The following is a 22199-nucleotide window of genomic DNA, read 5'->3' as shown; positions in this document are numbered from 1 at the left end:
GGTTCAGAACAAAAAGGTTTTAATATCTGCAAGAACACGTATTATTTTGGCCACTTGGGGTCACTGAAACAAGATGTAAACACAGCCTAGAAATATTATCTTACTATTGATAATACTATCACATTTATGTTGCAACAGTTCCATGTTTTTGTTCACCTGATGAATGAAGGTACAATATTCACAGACCTTTTAACTCATTTGTGGTCTCCACCAACTCCTGAGGGAAATATATCAGGATTATTAGCTGCCTAATGCTCTATACGCTCTATTCACTAGCTAGTTGCTAATTTTGTCTGTGTGATGTTTGGCTGGGCATACAGTGGGTTTTCAGAGATTTCTCTGTGTACTTAAGTCTCAGGAATACTGAGGAAAACATGCTCTTCCTCACAGTCTGCAGTCATGAATCTCAAAGTTATTATTGCTCTAGTCCAGGGGTCTTCAACGTTTTTCAGGCCAAGGACCCCCAAACTGATAGAGAGATGGAGCAGGGACCCCCGACTATATATATTGTATAAAATTGTGTTTTATATTAAACTGGGCCTAGTACCGTGTATACCTCTTTATTGTGCATTCAATACTAAGCTATTCAAATAATACACAGGTTCATATATTCATGTTTTTATTTTAAACATGTGCAAGGTACAGTGAGGAGGGAGGCCGTGCCACTGCCATTTATAAACAGCTGATACCAATGCCAATATCAACATTGTCTGTCAATTGCATGATAATCATGCATACAAGCTATTCAAATTGACGTTTTCATTTTAAACATAAATGTGGAAACGAAAAATGAGTGATGACCTATTAGTGCCACTGCCATGCATAAACATACCTGTTATCTTTCATACAATACTGAACTATTAAAATAATGGACACATTCATGTTTAGAGAAAAAAAACAATTTTTTTTAATTTTTTTATTGTCTAATCAACCAAAACTTTCGCGGACCCCCTGCAGTATTACCCCCTGTTGAAGACCTCTGCTCTAGTCTAATGGTTTTCCAACCCGTTTTTTATTTCACTTCACTTCATGCCAAGACTATGACCTGGAGAGTTGTGTGTTTCAAAATGCAAATGACAGCCTGCAGTTTAAGAAAAAACACTCACTCAAAGCATTCTGATTTCTTAGTATTTTTCCTAACTTTCCACTTTGTTCAGAGCCTTTTAATTTTGCAATCCACATGTTTTCACACATTCATTAATCCATTATGATCCATTATTATGATTACCTAAAGCCCTCATTCTCACTATTTCCATTTTCAAAGAAAGTCTTTATAATGTCGGATGATCCGGTTTCCCAATTGTGACCCAATTGTTCAGTTTCATCTTATTCAGTTGACTCCAGCTTCTCAGTGCTGCTAATGAGAGGTCAGGTCTGGTGTTCGGTGTGGCTCCACAGCATCAAAGCCTTTCAGAGAGCCGTGGTTCGATAGCTTGTTGGTATGCCTGACAGTTTCATGACAGAGCCTGAAATGCAAAAGACGACACACTCACTCTTAATATAAATCTGTCACTTTGTAGACTTCTAAAGCACGTATACAGTAGTCTTTGCTGTTGTAATGGTTATAACTCACCCAGTCTTGTGTTCCTCTGGGTAAAATGTACTCTTAATCTTCCTCAATGTCTGTGTCACTGATGGATGTTGGGGGAAGTCTCAGTTTACTGTGTGTCTCTGACTGCAATTATGCCGCAAGAGAAGCAGGCACAATTCAGTTCAACGTTTGTAGGAGGGAGAGACAGAGAGAGACACATAGTTTAAGCTCACACAGCATAATGATTATTGAAGTAATGCAGCTCACCTTTGCTGCACCTCTATGAGCCCCAGTTTCGTCAGGATTGATGGCATCAGGAAGACGTGTGTTTGCATTCAGAATTTCATGATCAGGCATACTCAGAGGATCAATCAGGACCTCATAGGGGACAGCAGGATGTTTCCAAGAAGAAGAGATGTGGACGCCCCAGCTCTCAGACTGCCCAAAGGTCCCTGTGGACAAAGGCCAAAATGTTCCATTTCAGTGTTTTTCCAAGTTGGGCGGCATGGTGCTGAAGGGATGTGATGGAGTCAAAACTGTGGCTTTTTAAAATGTCACAATGTCGGAATCCATTTGAAATCATTTCTCTGCAGTGCCCTACTGTGCAGCACAATTCCTACAAACCCACAGAACAGGGAAATTTCCTTTTTTTTCTCCAATGTGTTAGGAATCAGTTTGAAAAATAATTGCCAAATTGTTATTGATGACATTTCCTCACAGGCAACTATTTATTAAAAACGGTATGCAAAAACATCAAGTTAGATGTGAATTTAATTTCCAATTTCCTATTTCCTCTCTGTCAGTGGGAAAAGCTAAAGAGCCTAAAGTTCAAACAAAAATAACATTGATAATTAGGAAGACCTTACAAATAAATATGTTATGCACAAATTGAAATGCATCTTCTTTCTGTCCAGTTTTCTTGTAATAGTTATGAGTGCAGTGTCTCATTAGGGGGATCACACTCTTCCCTTGGCTGTTTAATAGCATTTAGAGAAACACTGCAGATATTCAGTGAGAGTTGTAGTGTGTTTATGTCAAGGGTGGACTACCAACGAGGTTGGTGACAGACATTTAAAGGAATAGTTCGACATTTTGGGAAATACATTAGAAGAGTCAGATGAGAAAATATAATACCACTCTCTGTAGGTTGTGCATTAAATATGACATATGAAGCTACAGCCAGCAACCAGTTAGCTTAGCTTAGCACAGACACTATCTCTTTAAGGGGTGCAGCTCCTGAAAGCCCCAGGTTCACTGTGTGTCAATTGGTTAGTGGCTATTATTTAAATGTGCAGTATATTTGTTTGTTTACAATGCTATGACCTTAAGGTTGGTCCGACATCTCTACCTGACTGAATGACCTTATTCAAAATCGAGGTTTAATATGTTTATTTGTTAAGCTAATACTGTGCTTACATGGTCTACGCTGCGAAATGAATTCACCAAAATGTAACACACTGACACACTGTAAACCTGGTGCTAGGTAGTGTTGTAGCGTTGGAGTACACCATCTCTCTTGGCAAAATATAATTAAGCTGCCATGTAATTTGCTGTGCACAGTACTTGACGGGTACTTGAAGGTGACAGGGCACATATACAATGCAGAGTGAGTGGAAGGAAGGGGGTAGCATCAGGACCCAACAGCTAGGTTTTACCCCAATGGGTTAACCCAGCCAGTACCGTCACATTGAAATGAACCTTCGCACAAATAACAGCACTGCGCCATGATTAATGGTGTTTGCATGGACATTAATAATGTCTAGAAAGAGGGGATTGACAGATGCAAAATGACACCGACCTATGAATTCTCCATGTGCACTCCAAAGGCGCACAGTGTAGTCAGTGGATGAGGTAAGCACCACTTGATCATTGTCAACAATCTGCAGGCTGGACAAGAATAAAGAGACATGAGATGAAATGAGAGAAGGCATTTCTGGCAGAACACTCTAAATCATCCACTTTGTTGATACGTCTAATGTCAGATGCACCCCGGGCCGCTTCTCACCTATACTGATCGTCTGTTTAAGACCTTCCCACACACAGTTTCTCCTATACTTTGTTTGTCTACTGCAGCAGAAGGAAGTAATGGAGCTCCTGCTGGCTGTGACACCCCAGACTGAGAATGACTGTACTCACGGGGTATATTAAGTAAAAACAAGCAGCTAAAAGTTAACGACACAAGGCAAATTCTAATTGCTGTTTGACAGCAGTTACCCGATCATTTTAAACGTAAGACAAGATTAATTTGTGACCGACCGTAATAAAACATGTTGTGTATTTTACATACCCAGTAATTCTGCTGGTGTGGGCACGCCAGAAGTTTTCAGCTGAGTGAAAGTCAACAATACAAACAGGAACACTCTCACAAATGTGATTTTGCATGTTCTGATGGACAGTTTCTCTTCACATTTTAATAATTATATGTGTTATCAAAGTTAATTGCAAGAAGAACAAGAAATGCAGCTGACCTCTAGGTGATTTTCGCTCGGGGGCAAACTTCTCTATGTTGTACACGTAGATGTAACCAATTCGGTCAGCAGCGTAAAGCAACGTTTCTGTTTTAGCCAGTTTTGTAATCTTTTGTTGGAATCTAGACTGAAAATGAAAATAAAAAGGAATACAATGGTTATGAATGCTTTTCAGTCATAGCACTGACATCCCAACTATTCATGTTCATTACTCGGTGATGGCTGGCTAACTGCTCTCCTCCCTGCAGATATGCATTCACCCTGCTTAAAGTCCTCTCCAGACAATCTGATATATATCAAACCAAATGTGTCTAGCAACAATTTGTAGAAACTAATCATGAAAGATGAATTAAAGACACCATAATTGTTAGGAGCCATTGTTGCAAGGTAACAAAACACAAGTGGGGTATGATGATAAGTAAAAGGTTGTCATGGTATTTTGTGTCTATTGTGAAATATAAGAACACTTTATGTTTAATAGCCTCAAAACACAATTTCTGCTTTCAGGCATGAGTTTTATTTTAGCTTTATGCCCCCATGTTCCCCCACCTTCTAATATATAAGGTCCCATTATGCATCTGCAGAGAAGGTATCTGCTAGAACCAAAGCACAGAAACAGTGCACCTGTTAAATTATCTTACTGTTTAATCAGCAATTCTGAAGGTAAGAAAAAAAAAAGTAAAACTGAGAAATGCTGTAAAATTAAATATCTTACAGCTTTGAAGCTGCCCACAAATTTTCCTCCACTGAGCACGTTCCAGAGATTTACACAACCTTTAAAAGCGGAAATGCATACAGTAATTAGCGGTGTACTGAAAGGTTACGAAATGCAATCAAGCGCTGTAATTAGTGCTGTTCATAACACCGACCCATGGCTCCAGAAGACAGCAAAGCTGTAGCCGAGAAAAGGTGCTGTAACTTGGAGTCCTTCAGGAAAATTATGCTTGGAACACTTGTATCCAGCCCTGTGTAACAGAAAAAATACATTAAATAAATGCAATGTTCTGATCACGTCAGGGTTTTTATTGAATATACCCAACATTCTCTTTGCTCCAAAAGCACCTTCAACATTCTCATTTTCAGCAAGAAGAGGGCTGACAAACCGACACTGTATACGTCCAGAAACCACGTTCCACACTATGATCTCTCCATCATAGCTGCTGGTGGCTAGGAGAGAGGGGGGACACTGCGCCACACACAGGATGTCCTCCTTATGGCCATTTTTCTGAGGAAAGACAAATTGTGAGTGTCTCTAAACAACTGCAGGTTTAAAAGGTCAGGCACATTATTACCAATGGTCTCTAACCTTTGAAAGATTCCTGTCTTTGTTTGCAGACAAATATATATATATATATAGTGTATTACATTTCCTTTGTGTTAAAGCTTCAAAAATGATTTCCTACATTGGCAAGAAAAGTACAATGTTTTGAAATAAAATAAAATATAAAAATATTAGAAAATGGAAATGTTATTTTTCAGTTCAGAGAACTTGAAATTTATTTAAAAAATAACATACACATTAAGTTAATTTTTTATTCAATATGTACTTAAAAAATTACGTGAAACACTTGAAATTATATACTTTATACTTAAATATTACAGAGTATTTTCTAACAGATAAAGCCTGATTTGGAACAAATGGTACAGATCTTTAGAAAAAAATAGTTATTGGGAATGTTTAGGGGGAAAAGCTTATTTTCTCTCTCACAGAGAGTTAAATGAGAAACTTAGCACAACGAATGGAACGGAAGCAGCTAGCTTTGTTTGTCAGGAGGTAGAAAGAAATCTGCCCACCAGCACCTCTAAAGGTCACTAATTAATGGGATATGAGGTTAATGGGATATCTTGTTTCTTTAGACCATGTCCAAAGTCCGGCCCGCGGGCCAATCACGGCCCGCGGGCCGGCACAGTCAAAACGGAATGAATAAATCATACAAATTCAACATGCAATTCCTCTTTTTACCTCATGGTGGCAGCACCACTCTGTAACTGTCTGGCTGTTTGAAATTGGCTCTGACCCTTGACCTGTCATGTTACGGCAAGTAAAAAAAGGAAAGTCGATAATGAGGGCCGCCGCTTCCAGGAGAGGTGGAGATCGCAATATTGTTTTCACCGGAAACCGAAACAACTGTGTCTGCCTAATTACTCATGAGACTGTTGCCTTGTTTAAGGAATATAATGTAAAGAGACACTACGAGACCAAACATGCTAATGCTACAACAAGCTATCAGAGCGACCGAGCTAGAAAAGTGAAGCAACTCCAAGATAACTTGGCCTCACAGCAGCGGTCCTTTTCACATGAAAACATCATCAAAGTAAGCTACCAAGTGGCCATGGTAATTGCTAAACATGACAAAGTTGATCAAAGACTGTGTTATGAAAATAGCAGAAAACATAATTGCCCCGAGAAGAAGACCGAGTTTGCTAATGTTTGCCTGGCTCGTAACACTGAAGAGCTATCATCAGATACTAAGAGACGACTTGATTTGTTTCGTTAGCCTGTTTCATGTGTGTTGAACTTAAATGTGAGACAACTTTTCATTACCCTCACTAAGTCATATTTAAGATTGTCTTGAGGTGAGAACATTGATCGGTTTCTATGTAATTAGCTTTTAGATGGCTTGTTCTTTGTGTTATCTGACTTTCAAGATGTGAAAGAAAGGCAGAATAGTTGTTGAGATGTGTTCATACATGAATGCTTACATTTGGTTACATTGCTATTTGCTGTCAGTGAAAATAAAATGATTAAATAACAATGTATGTATAGGCTACTTGTATTGTTTAAAATAATGTCAGCAGGGACTGTTGGCCCTTGGGCATTTTCACATTATCAAATCTGGCCCTCTTTGAACAAAGTTTGGACACCCCTGCTTTAGACTGTGCAAAAAGCAAAGTTTAAAAATGACACAGACATAGCCAGGCAAGCTGTTTCCCCTTTTTCTAGTATTTATGCTAAGCTAAGCTAACTGGCTGCTGGTGGTAGCTTATATTTATCTTACATAATACAGACACGAGAGTGTTATCAATCTTCTCATTTAACTCTCGGTGAGAAAGTCAAGAAGTGATTTTTCCAACTACTTCTTTATCCATATCAATTTAGAATAAGTACAACACTAATTGAAGTGAGGTTAAAGGTCACCTGTCTGTCCACCAAACACTTCAAGTAAATGTCTCTCTGACAACCTACGGAGTCCCATTCAAGACCTGAGATAGATCGTGGTGAAAAATGTTTTGACACATTTTAAGCCATGAATGTCAGAGTTTTCACGAAAGTTCTGCTTTTTCTTATAGACCTCTGGCCAAGTGTGTCACACATTTAAGATCAATGACTGTCTAAATGTTATTGACTGTATGTAAGAAGCTTGATGTCAAACCCCTGAGTGAGCCGAAAAGCCAAACATTACTCCTGCCACTGTACTTCACACTGATACAATGCAATTCATCTTATGCTTCATGTGCTTCTTGCTTTCTTTGTCTGGCCTCAACAGGAATATTTTGCTTGGAGTGATGCTGCCAACAAGAAACAGTGCACAAATCAGGAAAAGCAGATGGCACGTTTTGACTTAGGCACTGGTTAGTGGACTAAATGTAAATTGCACTTTTAGGCCAAGCAAAATATTTAGCTCAATTGGGCCATGAGTTAGAATATTAATGAGATGCAACACAACACTGGCCATCTGGAGGAACAGACAAATTCACAGTGAACCCGAGGCTCAATGGATAAGGGAAAGAGACCAATGTACATAGACCAACCCATTGATCTTCCTCTTGCAGGCCATTAATGAAAGAACAATTTCAAGAAAAGGCTCTGTAGATAGTCAAAGGGGTCACTTTTCTGGCCTCTGTAATGCATTCTTCCTGCTCTGTTAATGGGCCTCTTTGGGGGTGAGTGTAACCATCAGCCATGATAAAAGAGATGGAAGGGGAATCAGCGTTATCTCCTATAATGGATCACAGCGTGAATGAGAATGAATTGTCCCTCCTCCAGCTCATGTAGAGAGAGAACTTTGCCCTGCTGTCAACAGTAACCTGACCACTTTATCCAGGTAGAATCAGATAAAGGAACTGTAATCTGTCACGTGATATCTTTGGGGGACTGAAGACACATCTTTGAGAGCATGAGGCTGCCTTAATTATTGTATTTGATGATTTTACCTGAGGTGCTGAAGTGTGATTTTGGTACTTCATCATCAGTTATCAAATGTTTAAAATTGCAGAAATATTTAAAAATGAATTCAGTAAAATGTACTAACAAATGTTTTCTTGATTGCCATGAAAGCTGGTACAAACATCCTTAATGCTCAGATGATGAATGCAAATCATTTATGGTGATCCCCGCAAGTATTTGTCTCTAGCGCCACCATCATGCCAAAATGTTAATTTGTCTCATATTAGTTTGTGACTAATTACCTACAAAACTAATGATACATCTGAACCCTGTGTTTAGTGCTAATTTTCAAATGTTGCATGCTAACACGCTAAACTAAGATGGTGAGTATTATAAATATACTAGCTAAACATCAGCATGTTAGCATGCTGTCGTTAGCATTTGGCTCACAGCACCACTGTGCCCTAGGATTGCTTTAGAGTCTTGCTTATTGATACAGCAGTAGTTAAGAGTTTCTTTCACAATTCACTAAATATAAATTCTCAACGATAAGAAATAGAATCCCTAAAGACCAATATATTAGCAGCTATTGGATCACAAAACTATGACACTTTAGGGGACCGATCATCTGCATTGGTGATTTTTATTGAGATACATGTATTGCTTTTGGGATAGACAATAATAAAGAAGCTAATCCTGATACCATTTTATATGCAAACAACTACAGGGTATACAATATCTAACCCTATAAGACACTGGCAGGAGTGCATGGGGCATTTGGTGCACACCTTTAGCTCTGAACTGAGTCAGTGATAAAGGCATTCTCACATCTCAGTGAGAGCTCAGGTATTCAGCAGAGCCTCTTATAAACGACAGGTATACTGACAGGTCAAAGCTTGGCTGCACTGGGACTTAGACACAAACAAAAGCTGTGTGATGTGAGGACATCACCAATGATGTGCGAGGGAGAAAACTTAAATACTATATAATTACACTATATATATATATAGTAGTGTATACATATGGGCACAGGGGGTGGCAAGAGACTAAAACATTTCAAAATATGTAATAGAAACTCTCAAAGCTGAGAGAAATCGAACAAGGAATGAGGGAGAATAAAAGCGAGACACGGGGGATGGGGTAACTTTCTGCATTCAAAGAATATTCTGCAGGTGATGCTGCACAATGGGCAGAGATCAGGGAGGTTTTGTTACTCATGTCTCTCGGAACTTTCCAGCCAGTCAGCAAAAATGACTCGTAGGACCAAAGACTGCAGAGTCGTTGTGTGTGGGGGGGGGGGGGGGGGGGGGGGGTTATATGAACAAATAACCAGCAGGGAGGCTTTATCTTTCCAGTTGTGAAGGTGCACTGAGGCAGAGCATGAACAGCACTGGCCAAGCACCCCTACTCTATATAACACGCTGATTTAGTGTGTAAACAGTATTTTATGGGTATAGTGCAGTCAATGTGGAGGTAATTTATGTCTTTTATATATTACTGGCTATTTAAATATGTGCATCATATTTTATGTTTTGTATGTAAAATCATAATCCGATTCCTTGTAACCATGGCTGTCAAATCAATGCAACGGAGTAGAAACTACAGTACGAGAACACAATGACATTAAATGGTAATAGTTTGCAGTATTTGAAAAACCTTAATGTTGTATTTAAATGCAGTACTTGAGGAAAACATACTTTTTCACTGGAACATTTTCAGAAATTGTTTTTATAAATGAAAATAAACCGTAGCAACTAGATGATGCCTTGATGATTAGCTGGCACACAATGTGCTCTTGCTTAATGTGTTTTTGATCAAGCATTCAGTTCACAACAAAAACACCCAATTTGTCTTTTTGTCACTTTCAGCACAGATAGCTGTACTTTTTAGAAATGGAAGAATAATGGATGGACCCATCCAATGTTTCTGTCATCTAGTCTGCCTGAAATGAATGTCATGAGGGAATACTAACTGTCAGTCGGAGCTTATTGTTATCATTTTGGTCTGCCTGAACATCTTTTCTGCCAGTTATTGTCAAGACAATTTTCTGTTCACCAGATCATCTTGCCACGAAGGCTGTGGTCTCTGGACATGATGAAGGTCCTCGGGTATGTCCTGACACAATGCAGACGCACAGTCAGCCAACAGGGCATTTTAAATCAAAACACACTTTGTAATGGGTCATAAAAATAGCTGAAAGAACATTCTATTAGCGCATTCAAATTCTTATTAACCCAGACAATGACAAGAAGTGTCATACGCCCTGTAGCAAAACATGTTCGTTATAATGAAATCCAAAACAGGCAATACAAGCAGCATGATCTATCAGTCTTTGTTTTTTTTTTTTTTTGCTGTTTTAGAATAGAGTTCAGCTAGTAATAACAATGTAAACAAATGCAAATGGATGCAATACGATGGAAGGATGGAGGGATTGGAGAAATAATTGGACTGGGATATCTGAAACACAACTGGCAAATAATATCGAGAATTCATGTCTTTTGTACTCACTGGGTAAATGTCTATCTTCCGGTCCCGGCCGACAGACATCACATAGCTTCAAACGTAAAATTACACAAGCTCAGCATGGATTAAAATTCATACTGAGCCAAGAACACTTGCCAAATATCACATCATTACTCACAAGTTCCTGTGAACTTGCAGAAAGATGCAGTCGCACACTTCGTGACATTCACCCTCTACAGGAAGGATTGGAGGGGATTTTTCACAATTACTGGATAATACAGTATTTCTTTTTCTCTTTCTTGTTTTTGGTCTGAGGAAGTAATGACAATGTGCAGCACTTACCCTTCTTCAGTGTCTTTAGGCACTGACCATTGTTGAAGTTCCAGATCTTTAAACAACCATCTCTTCCACCTGTGATGAGTCTGCAAACACAAGAACATGCTGTAGTGTGATGCTATATGGTTTTTATGAAAAGTGAAACATTTCACAAGCTGCTTCGTGTGCTGTACCTCCTCCCTTTGGGGTCAAAAGTCATGCATGTGGTGGCAGACAGATCATTTGTACCACCAAACTCAAAAACCTGATGCCCGGTGTCAAAATCCCAGACTTTCACCACCTGAAACCAGTTACATTTTGAGGTAATTTCACAGATAATGTACGTCGAATAAAAATGATCATGTTTAAGACAGACCTGACAGTGGAAATGTAATGTTGTAAAGTACTGATGTACTCACAGATCCCTCAGTGCAGCTGACAACTTGACGAAACTCCTCACTGTAGCCGCAGCACATTACAATCTCATTATGTGAAACAGTCAGACGGCTGTGAAGCTGTGGCCTTACAGAGGCAGAAGATAATAAAATGAATAACAGGGGGATGAATATTAAGGTGCTGCAGTCATCTCTGAAAAAATAAATCTTAAAAGCTGTTGGGTGAAAGTGAGATGTTTAATCCCTCAAAAGCAAATCTTCAAAAGCATCAGCTGTCTTATTTCATAGAATCCCGCAAACTATCGTCCTTAAACGAGTTCAGTTGAGGAATATTTTCAAAAGCATCTTCAGAGTACATTGGATTCCATGATGAAAAAAAGAACAAAGGCATGACAGCCAACCTTATCTTCAGGGAGAGCACAGCCATACAGTCTGCCGCAATGTAGACGCATTTCATAGCAGACGAATACGAGCATGCAGACATGTCGCCGTGGATCCCGCTGGCTTTGGGGTCAGCTGTAAAGAGGCAATGCTGATCTTGAATATCCCAAATCTGAAATGGGAACAGGTGAACAGCGATCAAAGAATAATTCATATAAATGAAGTAAAAGCAATACCACACTAAAGAATACCTGCATTTGAAACTTCCATTTAAGTAGAAGTAAGTTTTAAAATACTATGTAACACTTATATTGCAGACTGGCTCCTGTTTGTGTTATATTATACTACTGGATCATTACTATTAATGTACGTAAGCAGCACTTAAACACTGTTGAGGTGCAGCTAATGTTTTACTGCTTTTTATACTGCTGTATAGTTTAATCTGTTTGATAAACTGATTATACGTTTGTGCGTAAAACCTTAATCTGAAAAGTATCAAAATAAATGTAGTTGAGTAAAAAGTACAATATTTTTTAAGACTCGTTTGGAAAAAAAAACATTTACAAGAAGCAGGTTTCTCATTTCACATGGACTTTCAAGTCGTCAGAGGAAGCCAGCTCTCCTCCAAGTCTTCGGACTACTTTGTTCTGGATCCTGCTCAGAGGATAACATCCAGCCAGGTGTTGCAGCATCCTTTCGCTACAATGGGCCACCTGACTTCTGTTGTCCTCAAAGTCTGAGCTCAAGTGAGGATAACCAGACATCGACCAGATCCTCCTGTGGTCCACAAAACCCACTGCCATTTTCGGAGGACGATAGATCTAGCATTGTCTACATCAAGCATCTATGCTGAAATTTCACAAAGACGCAACGACAGCCCAGACAGCACTTCCCCCGAAAGGAAGATGTCTAGAGGTACACCTGCAGTAAAAAAAACCTTATGGAGAAATCCCAGAGATCTCCTCCCCTGTGCGGAAGAAGAGGAAGACCTTGAAAGATACACCTCTGTTAAAAAGGACTAATGGAGAAATTTTGCAAAGAAATCCCAGCGATCTCCCCTGTGAGGATAAAGACAAAGATCTTGGAAGGTACACCTCCGGTAGAAAGGTATTTTGGTGACTTTTCCCAAGGCAGAAAAATAATCCCACGGATCTCCTTCCCAACTCTCTCCCCTGAGAACTCCCCTAAGACGAAGGAGGACATGAAGGACACAAGAGCTAAGATATGGATCATCGGGTATAGTTACGTTCGACGAGGGGAGGAAGGAGCGTATCAGAACTTAGGGGAGAACTATGGACTCAATGCCAAAGTTGATTGTTTTGGCAAAGGAGGCCTGTGCTGGAGTGGCGTCCTACCCAGTTTTTATGCCGAGTTGAAAACTCAAAGTCTCCCTGACATTTTGGTGATCCACGCTGGTGGCAACGATCTGGGGTTGACGCCTGCCAATGAACTTGCATCCAGAATGACAAAGAACCTGATGCAGCTCCACGCAAAGTTTCCTCGAATGACAATTGCATATTCCTGCATCAACGAGCGTCAAGCGTGGAGATATGGACATCCAGGGAAGGTGTTGGCAACTGTGACGGTGAAGTGATTGAACATCCCCACCTGAGATACAGGAAAATATTTGTGGCAGATGGAGTGCACTTCACCAAAGAAGGAAATTGAATATTTGTGACCAGCATCCACACTGTCCTGAGGAAGATCCTTCAGAAATACCACCCATGAATCGGTCTCTCTGGGCGACTGTGGCTCAGTGGAAAGCAGGGTCGTCCTTCAATTGCTCCCGAAGCTGTGCCTATACGGTGTATGAGTGTTGTGTGAATGTTAGTTAGTTGATGCTCCTGCTGTCAGTGAAATGAATGGGTGAATGATGACATGTGTCAAACAAGTACAGTCAAGTACTGTACAAGTACAGTCCATTTAGGATCTAACTATGTGTTAATGTGAATGCTTGTCTATCTATATGTGACATCTCTGACTAAATAAATGTGTTGCAGTGTTGCAACGTTGAAATCCATCCCTCATATTTTATAGTACAGTAGGGCGAAAAGCCCTTCAATTGATAATCCTTTAAAAAGTACAAAAGGTCTCTTGATAAAAGCTCTTTTGTATTTGGTTCAAGCTCTGGCCTAGACAGCCTCTTTAGTCAGATAATGTGCAGTGATTTAGTTAATGGTTTCATCATGTTGGCTATTTGCTGGTGTCTGAGCCACGACAGAATGTTTGCATGCGAACAAAGCTGATGGCAAAAACAAAGTGAGCTGGACTGGAACCAAATGTACTCACAGAAATAAACTGTTTTTTCAGACATAATCTGACACCTAAACACGTGTACACCACACACACACATATAGACAGGGAACCGTTTAGACCGTAGTAAAGTCAGCGAATCATAAACTAATTAAATAATAATTACTTTCACTGTGTTGTCTGTGGAGACAGAGAAGATCTGACTGTCCTCTGACACGATGTGGAGGTAGACGATGGGAGCAGAGTGGCCTCTCAAAATACCGGTTGGTTTCCTAACAAGAAAAACAGAACAAAGAGGAGTTGTTTTTTTTATTTAGTGTTGATTTTCTCCAAGAAAGCCCTCAGAATTCTGGCTGCTTACCCAGAAAAATGTGGGTTCCACATGCGTACAAGTCTGTCCATGCCTCCAGTGACCAGCAAGCTGTGCTTGTGACACAGGTCAAAGGTCTTGACACCTTTGTAGATGGTGAAAACTGTCTGGTCACCCAATGCCCGGAGCTGTGGAATCCAGCTGAGTTGGACCTTCTTGGTCTTACCTTCGTAGCAGGCCTCTCTGATCTCACTCAACTGCTGCTCAGCGTCTGTTAAAGGTAGCGCACAGCCTCAAGAAGAAAAAGAAGAAAAGAAGTGTTTCATTACAAGGCCCGTGTGTAAGCATCGATCAAACATGTTCTCTGGATCAAGGGTAGGCCATTATCAGAATGAATGAGCAAGCTGGCAAGCGGACATGGCCGACCACGCACACACAACACATACACACACACGCTGGCATTGATTGGTGAATTTGAGAAGGACGAGTCATCATGCGTCATCCCTCACAGCTCTCCTACCAGGCTGCCTCATGTTCAACACCAAGCTTAATTGCTGCGAAAGTACTCGATACTTTGTTCCATCAGCATTCGTCATTTCTAATCTTGATCTCAAATCACAGCCAAGTCACGATAATGAAAGTCTCGGATTGTTTGATATTGTCCTGATGGTGCTGAACATGTGCCCAAAAAAAGACAAAGAAAAACAGAATTACCTATAACGAGGGAAGAAGATTCTTCATTCGATGAGGAGACAACAGCTTGAAAACTATGAAAATATTTTGCCTAAAGTTAGAGAGAAGAGTTAGTTGCTTCGTCTATTTCAGGGTTATCTGCTCATAATGCAAGTCAAATGTACGGTTACACAGCTTCTGCAGATATTGTAAATTGTCACCGAGCTGAACTTAAATTCATTCCTTTGTAAGGGAAGTGTACATACAGATGGAAAGGTAAAATGTCACCTGTGTCACCCAGTCGTGATGAACCTTCCATCTGACAAATGTCACATTGGGAGATAGCGCTGCATTGTCAACCGCTATGTTGGGCATATTTTCAATCTTAGGTAATTTATTCCATAATCTAAAAAAAAAAAAAAAATGAAATTGAAATGAACAAGCAGGCCTGAAACAGGTCACATTTTCCGAGACACTTCCTAACTCACATAACCTGCATATCATTTATTTGATTGTCGGGGAAGAAGAGATAGGAAGCAAGGGTATAATTTACCACCATGCTTTTGAAGATTGAAGTTTATACAGCTTCCTACCCGGCTATGTTTTTTAGTACTTCACCGAGTCCATACACTCAGTTCTCTGTGATAACCAGAACAAAAATAATTGCACAATCACCACTGAGAAAGACGAATCGAATAAATGAATCAATCTCACATACATGTGGTTTTAACTTGAATACATTAAAATGTATATAATACATGATACCCCTTTCTCTCAGCAATAGTGAATTCACAATATTCACATATTACTGAATTGGAGACCAGACATTTTAGTCCTTTATGTGATTGAAGATGAAACATATTTCCTTATACTGCCCTTCATATCCACTGATATGATAATGAATATTTCAGATGTTTTGTGATATAATGAAGTGATTACTATATAATAATGAAAAGATGAAAATCATGTTCGAAGAACCAGAATGTTTGATTACCTGCACATGTGAATCATAAATGAGAATGGAAATGGAAATAGGCCTTGGCCTTTCAAAAAACAATGATGAAAGGAAATATATAAGTCTTCATCTTATTCAGTTAAAGTAGCTCTGTTTTTTTTTTTTTCACTTGCAGTATTGGTAAACTACACATCCAAATAAAAGAAGATACATTAAATCATGCCATGGCTGCAATTGATCACTTTATTCAGCAGAGAGTCTCACATTTGTTACTTATCAGCACAAAACGTTATTTTGCTCAGGAAACACCAAAAACAGCTGCAAATGTATCTCACTCATAGGAAAGATTCCTGTTTTTCACTGACAAATTCCTTTTGATCAGTCAAGAACGTGAGAGGGAAACAAGAAGGTGAACACACCTAATTGGCTGTTAATGATTGATGTCTCCCTTAGGCTCAGCTATGTTTTCTTTGGTCACTCTGCTGTGCAGGAAAATAGTCTAATCACTGACTTTGAGTGCAGAATATTGCTTGAAAGTTGACATAATGTTTTTCTGATTTTCTATTTACTGTACAGGTAGTTTATACTGTATATGTATACTAGTAATACCTTCATAATGTGTTCATGATATCTTGCCATGGTGTCCTTTACTGTTTGAATAATACTGAATAACAGTGTGTACTGTGATTAACTAACATTTTACTTATTTAACCCTTATTAAGCCAGATCAAATCCAATCATATCAATCATCATATGTGCTACAGATGCACCGATACTGATATTGGATATTTGTCTGATACTGACTCGAATAGGTGGATCAGGCATGAGTGACAATGGGCTGATCTGGTTCTGTATACCATTATTTAAAAAAATAGTAATTAAAAAAATTTACATCTATGTATTTAATTGTTACATTTTGTTTTACAAAGTTAGGAAAGCAATGTTTAAGTCAAGCTTGATGTTGCCTTACACATAAACGAATGATCCCATTGACTTCCACACAGCGAGGCATACAAATTAGCATTGATCGGCCGATACCCAAAGGCCAAGTATCGATAACAGCATCGGGACTGAAAGAGTTGGATCCGTGCATCCCTAATCTATGCATGTGTGACCTGCCTACAATGGCCTCGTACATTACACCAACGCTGCATCCTGCGCATAGCAAGTGATTACCATCCAGCCAGATTGTACAGTGAAAGAAGATTGATCGTGTATTGAGTCTTTAGAAAAGCAAATTTACCTGAGGGTATCTCCAACAGAGGATATCAAAATGATTGTGACACATCCCTGAAACACAAACACCAAAATTAATCTCTGCCAGCATTTCAGTAATCAAGTGGAACAAAATTCATATTTTTTAGTTTAGTAAAATTGGATCAGGTTTACGTCTGTGTCTCCATACAGGATACAACATTTATCAGGGCCAGTGTAGCTATGGGGGGAAAAAAACAAACATGATTGTGACTTATTGTGACATTTGGAAGATACGTTAACATGCAGTTTTGTTGCTCACCCATAGTCTAATGTCAAAGGCACTGTGTCTAGTGCATTAATCTGGCAATAAGGCTCCAGAGTGGAAAGCTCGTAAAGTTGGATCTCTCTGTCCCTGCAAGATAACGAAGACACGCACAATAAACAAAATCTAGAATAGTCTGGAACCTGCAGTGAGAGTAATCTATGTGTTCAATAAATGATGTGCTCTTTAATTCATTGTGTTAAAACGTACCCTGTTCCGATCATCAGCTTGTTGAACTCTGTCATCAGAGTAAAATCACTTGCCCACTTTGACTTCCTGTTTGCAGGTCCATCATTCTGAAAGAAATTCAAATAATTATGTGTTAAAAATATTCCACGTTTCTCAGCTGAATAATTTGAGGCAATCAAGGCAGTCTTGAATAAGTATTAAAAAATATTCAGCTGTGGTATTTTGTCCTCTCTATACATATAGAGGGAAAACACCTTCTATACATGTGGACAATATTAAAGGCTTGGTCTATAGACCTCCATAAAGTGGTGCAGGAAGGAGTCCTAAACCTGGAACTGTTCCATTGTCTCAAAGTTAATGTTTTTTTTGTTTGGATTCCTGAAATAAGGTCTGTGGTTAACACAAGCTTTAAAGATGTTTACGTTGGTTCTAGACTACAATAGAAACTACAAAACGTCATCACAACTAACTAAAGCTGCCGATTGCATTCACACTTCAAAACTCATGAAAGTCGTGTTCATTTGTGAAGATTATCTTTCTGAAGAAAACGTGTATACGTATTGTCAACTTGAGTTTGTCAAGTTGGCCGACATAAATACGTCATCCCTGCATTACTCTGTTGTTGTTGACAATAAAAACTATAGAATGACACCAAACTTATCCCTAAAGTGTTCAGATAGATGCAAAACAGGTAAAACATACAAACATGTGTTTGGTCTTAAGTGGTTTAAGTTCAGGGCTCCAGTAGCAAACAACCCCGTCCTCTCGCACTGATACGATGGTGCCGTCATGGGTGGAGTGGATGTTGACGATGGGGATGCCGTGACACAACGCCTTCATGGTGGCTGGCAGAGTGAACGCCACCTGCTTACTGCGTCTTTCAGTTTCCTCCTTCTCCTTGTAGTTCTGCAGCATGTGTGTGCAGAACTCACCCTGCGTCACATTACCTGGTGTTAGGTTCAAGTTGTCTAGCCCGTATGTTGATAGTTATGAAATTCTTATCGTGGTTGCGTGAGTCGGGCCGTAGGTTTGGTTTCAGAAGTAGGTGGGGAACAAAAAGACAGAAGTCCTTCAAGCAAAAATAAATGAAGTGTTTAGATTATGAATGCTATTCCCGATATCAATATAGAAATGATGAAATTTGTTAGATCCTGTTTTCCAAATTAACAATCTAATAAAGAATTTGAATATTTTGTAATTGCTGTATTATTGATACACAAACCTTAAAGTCACATTTATTTTTTGTTGATTCACACCTCATTCTTTGTTACAGATAAATATTATATGTCTTCACTAAAAAGAGAAAAGTGGTCTACTGTCTTCTCTAATATTTAATACTTGATTGATGTTCAATTATTGCATGAAAGTAGGAGTTTGAAAAGTGAGGCGGACGTGTCTCCCCCATCGCCGGTGGAAATTACACCCGTGTATACGAGTACAATTGTAAAATGAGTTTTTTGTCTCTTGGAATAAAAAAATCAATCCATACTCCAGTGTTACACCAAACATCTGGAAATATCTCCTCATCATTTCTTTAAAATTGGCAAACCAGGACAACATTTTTCCGCTCTACAAGCCATACAGCCTCTCACAATCATAGCTGAAGGAAAAAACACTGTCAAGATTATTAAGTCAAGTGTCTAGAGTCAATAGCAATGTTGGGAAACAATGAGCTTTGTTCCATGTGTTATTGCACAGTCACCTTGGCGTTAGGAGAGCTGATGTATGCTCGTGTTCAGGTGAGTTACAGTTACACTTGCTTCTGTAATCATAACTGGATTACAATTGCCATAATAGTCACATTTCATAGTTGCCTCATTTTTTTTTATTGCAAATTATGCATGAGAAGTGTCATAACTAAGGCAACTCTCCAAAATAAAAAAGCTGCATGCTCTAAGAAACAACTATGAATGTCATCTCACCCATGAAATCCTTCCTTGGCCTGAATAATCAATCTTCTTAAATAACCCTTGAATCTGCGCGTTGCTCTGTGAAATTCAAAGCACAAAAGAATAAGGAACAGCTATTGTGAATTAGACATAGAGAACACAGAGATGAGAGAAGCTGAGAGAGAGTAAGATACAAAGAGAAACGTCACACTGTCTTACTGTCTTAGGCAAACCCAGACACTTCTTCACTATACGTCCAAAATTATTCGCATCAACGGATCTCAAGCCACCCGTTTCAAATTCCTTTACAAGAGAAAATACAGTCAAATCTTCCAGAAATGAATCACCAGGCTGTCCGTGTGTTTTGAAAAGATACAGTTTATACAGTACCTCAAATGCTCGTTTCAATTTCTGGAGGTTGCCGAGGGATATCGTCTCATCAATCTTATCGGAGAGAGGAAAAATTGTAACATTGTCCTATGAAATGAGCCAATTATTAACGCAGGTTGATTAGGAACACTCTACGAAAAGAGCACAATGCACAATAATAGAGTTTGATTGGCAAAAAACGCGCCAATTCACAAAGTGTGCGTGCTAGAGAGGAGGAGATATTAACACTATGTAATTATCAACACACATGATTAGGGCTCCACCTCTGAGTATTAATGACTATCTGTAAAGGCCACCACAGGCCATCACCGGCTACAATCGTCTCTAAGATGCTTGCAGAAGGCCAGATGACAGGCCATGCTTCCTGTTAATTTGTCACGGTTTCCAAGCAACGGGTCCTTGATCCATGAACCTCTTTGATCCATCATTAATAAATAAAAAGGGATAAACAGCCTAATTCCTCAAGGATGTAACTAGAGTCGAGGTTTCCCCCACGGTATCCCTTCAACTGCAGAGATAATTGTTTTTATCAGTCAGCGTGATGGAAAATGCTGAAAGTGTTCACACAACCTGGACTGCTTTCCAAATCCCTTTATTAGAGCTGTATAACGTCGAACTCCTGAGCCTATTCCGTCTAATCCGTCACGGCACATTGCTCACAACATTAAGCAGGAGAGTGGGACTGACATCTGCGACTGCAACTTCTACATCAGTCCATCATTCCTGTCGGCTTGAAAGCTAGAATTTGAATCTACTTGGGACCTTTTAAGCAGTTGGCTCGGTAACTATGTTTGTTTTACTTTGGCCTGAAAAATGTCCATCCCTGGCTCTGGGACAGATTGTCCTGCCTGATGTGCTGTCATGCTGCGATTTACAAATTGATGATCAGCTTGATTGAATGTGGCCCTTTTGGTATTACCTCACATTCATCCTGCTGCTCACCTTGTGAGTGAGATATGCTGCTGCTGCTGTAGTTGAGTTGAAGCACCCCAGAAAGAGTCTGCAAACTGGCGAGTGTAACAATGTAACACTATAGTGACACCTTGAGGCTATAAGCAGTAACTTTAACAAAGCAGTCAGATTGGGAGAGGGTGAAAATCTATCATGGCACTGAAGCAATCTAGATTTACTTTTCAGATGTGCATTGATCCCATTTACTTATCTGATTTCACTTTGTTAGAGGTTTTGAAAACTACACCTTGAGGCTGCAGAGGCTGCGAGTTGAATCGATACTGCGGTGTTGTCGTCTCATGATTTCAGCCTCATCTCCCAGTGTGACAGAGTGCCTTCGGCCGTTCTGTCTCAGCAGCTCTCGAACCAACCAGTGAGGCTGCTCTTGTCTGTCCTCACTGACGTCCCTTTGTCTTGGTGCTGAGAAGTTATCCGTGACTTTCTCACCCCGACAACTTGGTCCCGTCGCCCTGTTCCCTGTACTCCCCAGTTCAGAGAGCATGCTGGAGGATTTGAGATATAGTTTTGAGTAAATGCATGCCCTATATAGTATATCGCTATTATGTAAAAGTATTGCTTTGGCACTCATTAGAAGCATATCAGAAAGGTCAGTGTTGTATCTTTTACTTGACTTTTACTTAAGTGCAAGTGCTCATACTCATAGATCTATTTAATCTGAGGAGAGTGATTGTAGGTGCCAGGTGACCAGACTTCCTGTATTATATGGTAACTGCTCAGGGGTGCCACAGATGGCAACACAAGCACCATGACAACAGTAAACATTTCCTGAACATGACAGATAAACAAGGCAAGGCCTAAACCGTTGGTACCCGACATAATAGTCATCGTATGAAGATAAAATTAAATAGGAACACAATTTATCAAAGACATGTGATGTACAATGGCGGTGAGGAGGAGAACAGAACAGCAGATTACCTGGTCACATGCTGGGTTTCTAATCTTCCTGAAGCAGAAGAAGAGCGGACCTTTTTCCCCAATGGCATCCTTGTTAGATGGTGACGTAATGTAAAAAGCAAACTTGCGTGCAGCACATTTCCACAGTCAGAACTCCAAACAGATGTTGATCGGACAGATCCGACATTAGTCTACCTGACACTCACTCTAACATTACACCTGAGCAGAGCAGGTGGCCCCACGGTAACTAAGAAACCAAGAGTGACAACTGAGACTGCAAAACTAAACACAAGAAGCTGCACTCATAGGGAGAGAAACTGCTTCGATAAATCTAGTTTACAAACTACCAATATATTGCAATTTTTTTTTTTTATTGTAATCAGTCAGCTGTTGTGTAATTTCAGGTTCAGACACATTTAAAAAAAAAAAAACATTTTCAATGCAACTACCAATTGGGAATGAATAAATTAAATAAAAATATAGTGCAATTCATTC

General features: G+C 39.5%; 1 protein-coding gene across 1 annotated transcript; it reads right to left on the bottom strand.

Moving 5' to 3' along the window:
- Positions 1 to 1606: 1606 nt before the first annotated feature.
- Positions 1607 to 21793, bottom strand: wdr95 (WD40 repeat domain 95). The gene is given in 25 exon segments (XM_076100693.1): positions 1607 to 1675; positions 1799 to 1983; positions 3330 to 3418; positions 3819 to 3858; positions 4000 to 4126; positions 4715 to 4773; positions 4869 to 4964; positions 5062 to 5224; positions 10163 to 10222; positions 10616 to 10661; positions 10749 to 10803; positions 10913 to 10992; positions 11080 to 11186; positions 11305 to 11407; positions 11682 to 11833; positions 14081 to 14186; positions 14276 to 14516; positions 14939 to 15008; positions 15185 to 15302; positions 17095 to 17141; positions 17241 to 17460; positions 17581 to 17666; positions 18262 to 18492; positions 21037 to 21292; positions 21726 to 21793. Coding segments are annotated over 25 exon segments (2874 nt in total).
- Between the last annotated feature and the right edge of the window lie 406 nt (positions 21794 to 22199).

This window comes from Anarhichas minor, unplaced genomic scaffold (assembly GCF_050575085.1).
Source record: "Anarhichas minor isolate MPS153535 unplaced genomic scaffold, ASM5057508v1 ptg000026l, whole genome shotgun sequence".
Taxonomy (NCBI): Eukaryota; Metazoa; Chordata; class Actinopteri; order Perciformes; family Anarhichadidae; genus Anarhichas; species Anarhichas minor.
Note: the sequence above shows the minus strand (reverse complement) of the source record. Positions and strands in the feature narration are given on the sequence as shown.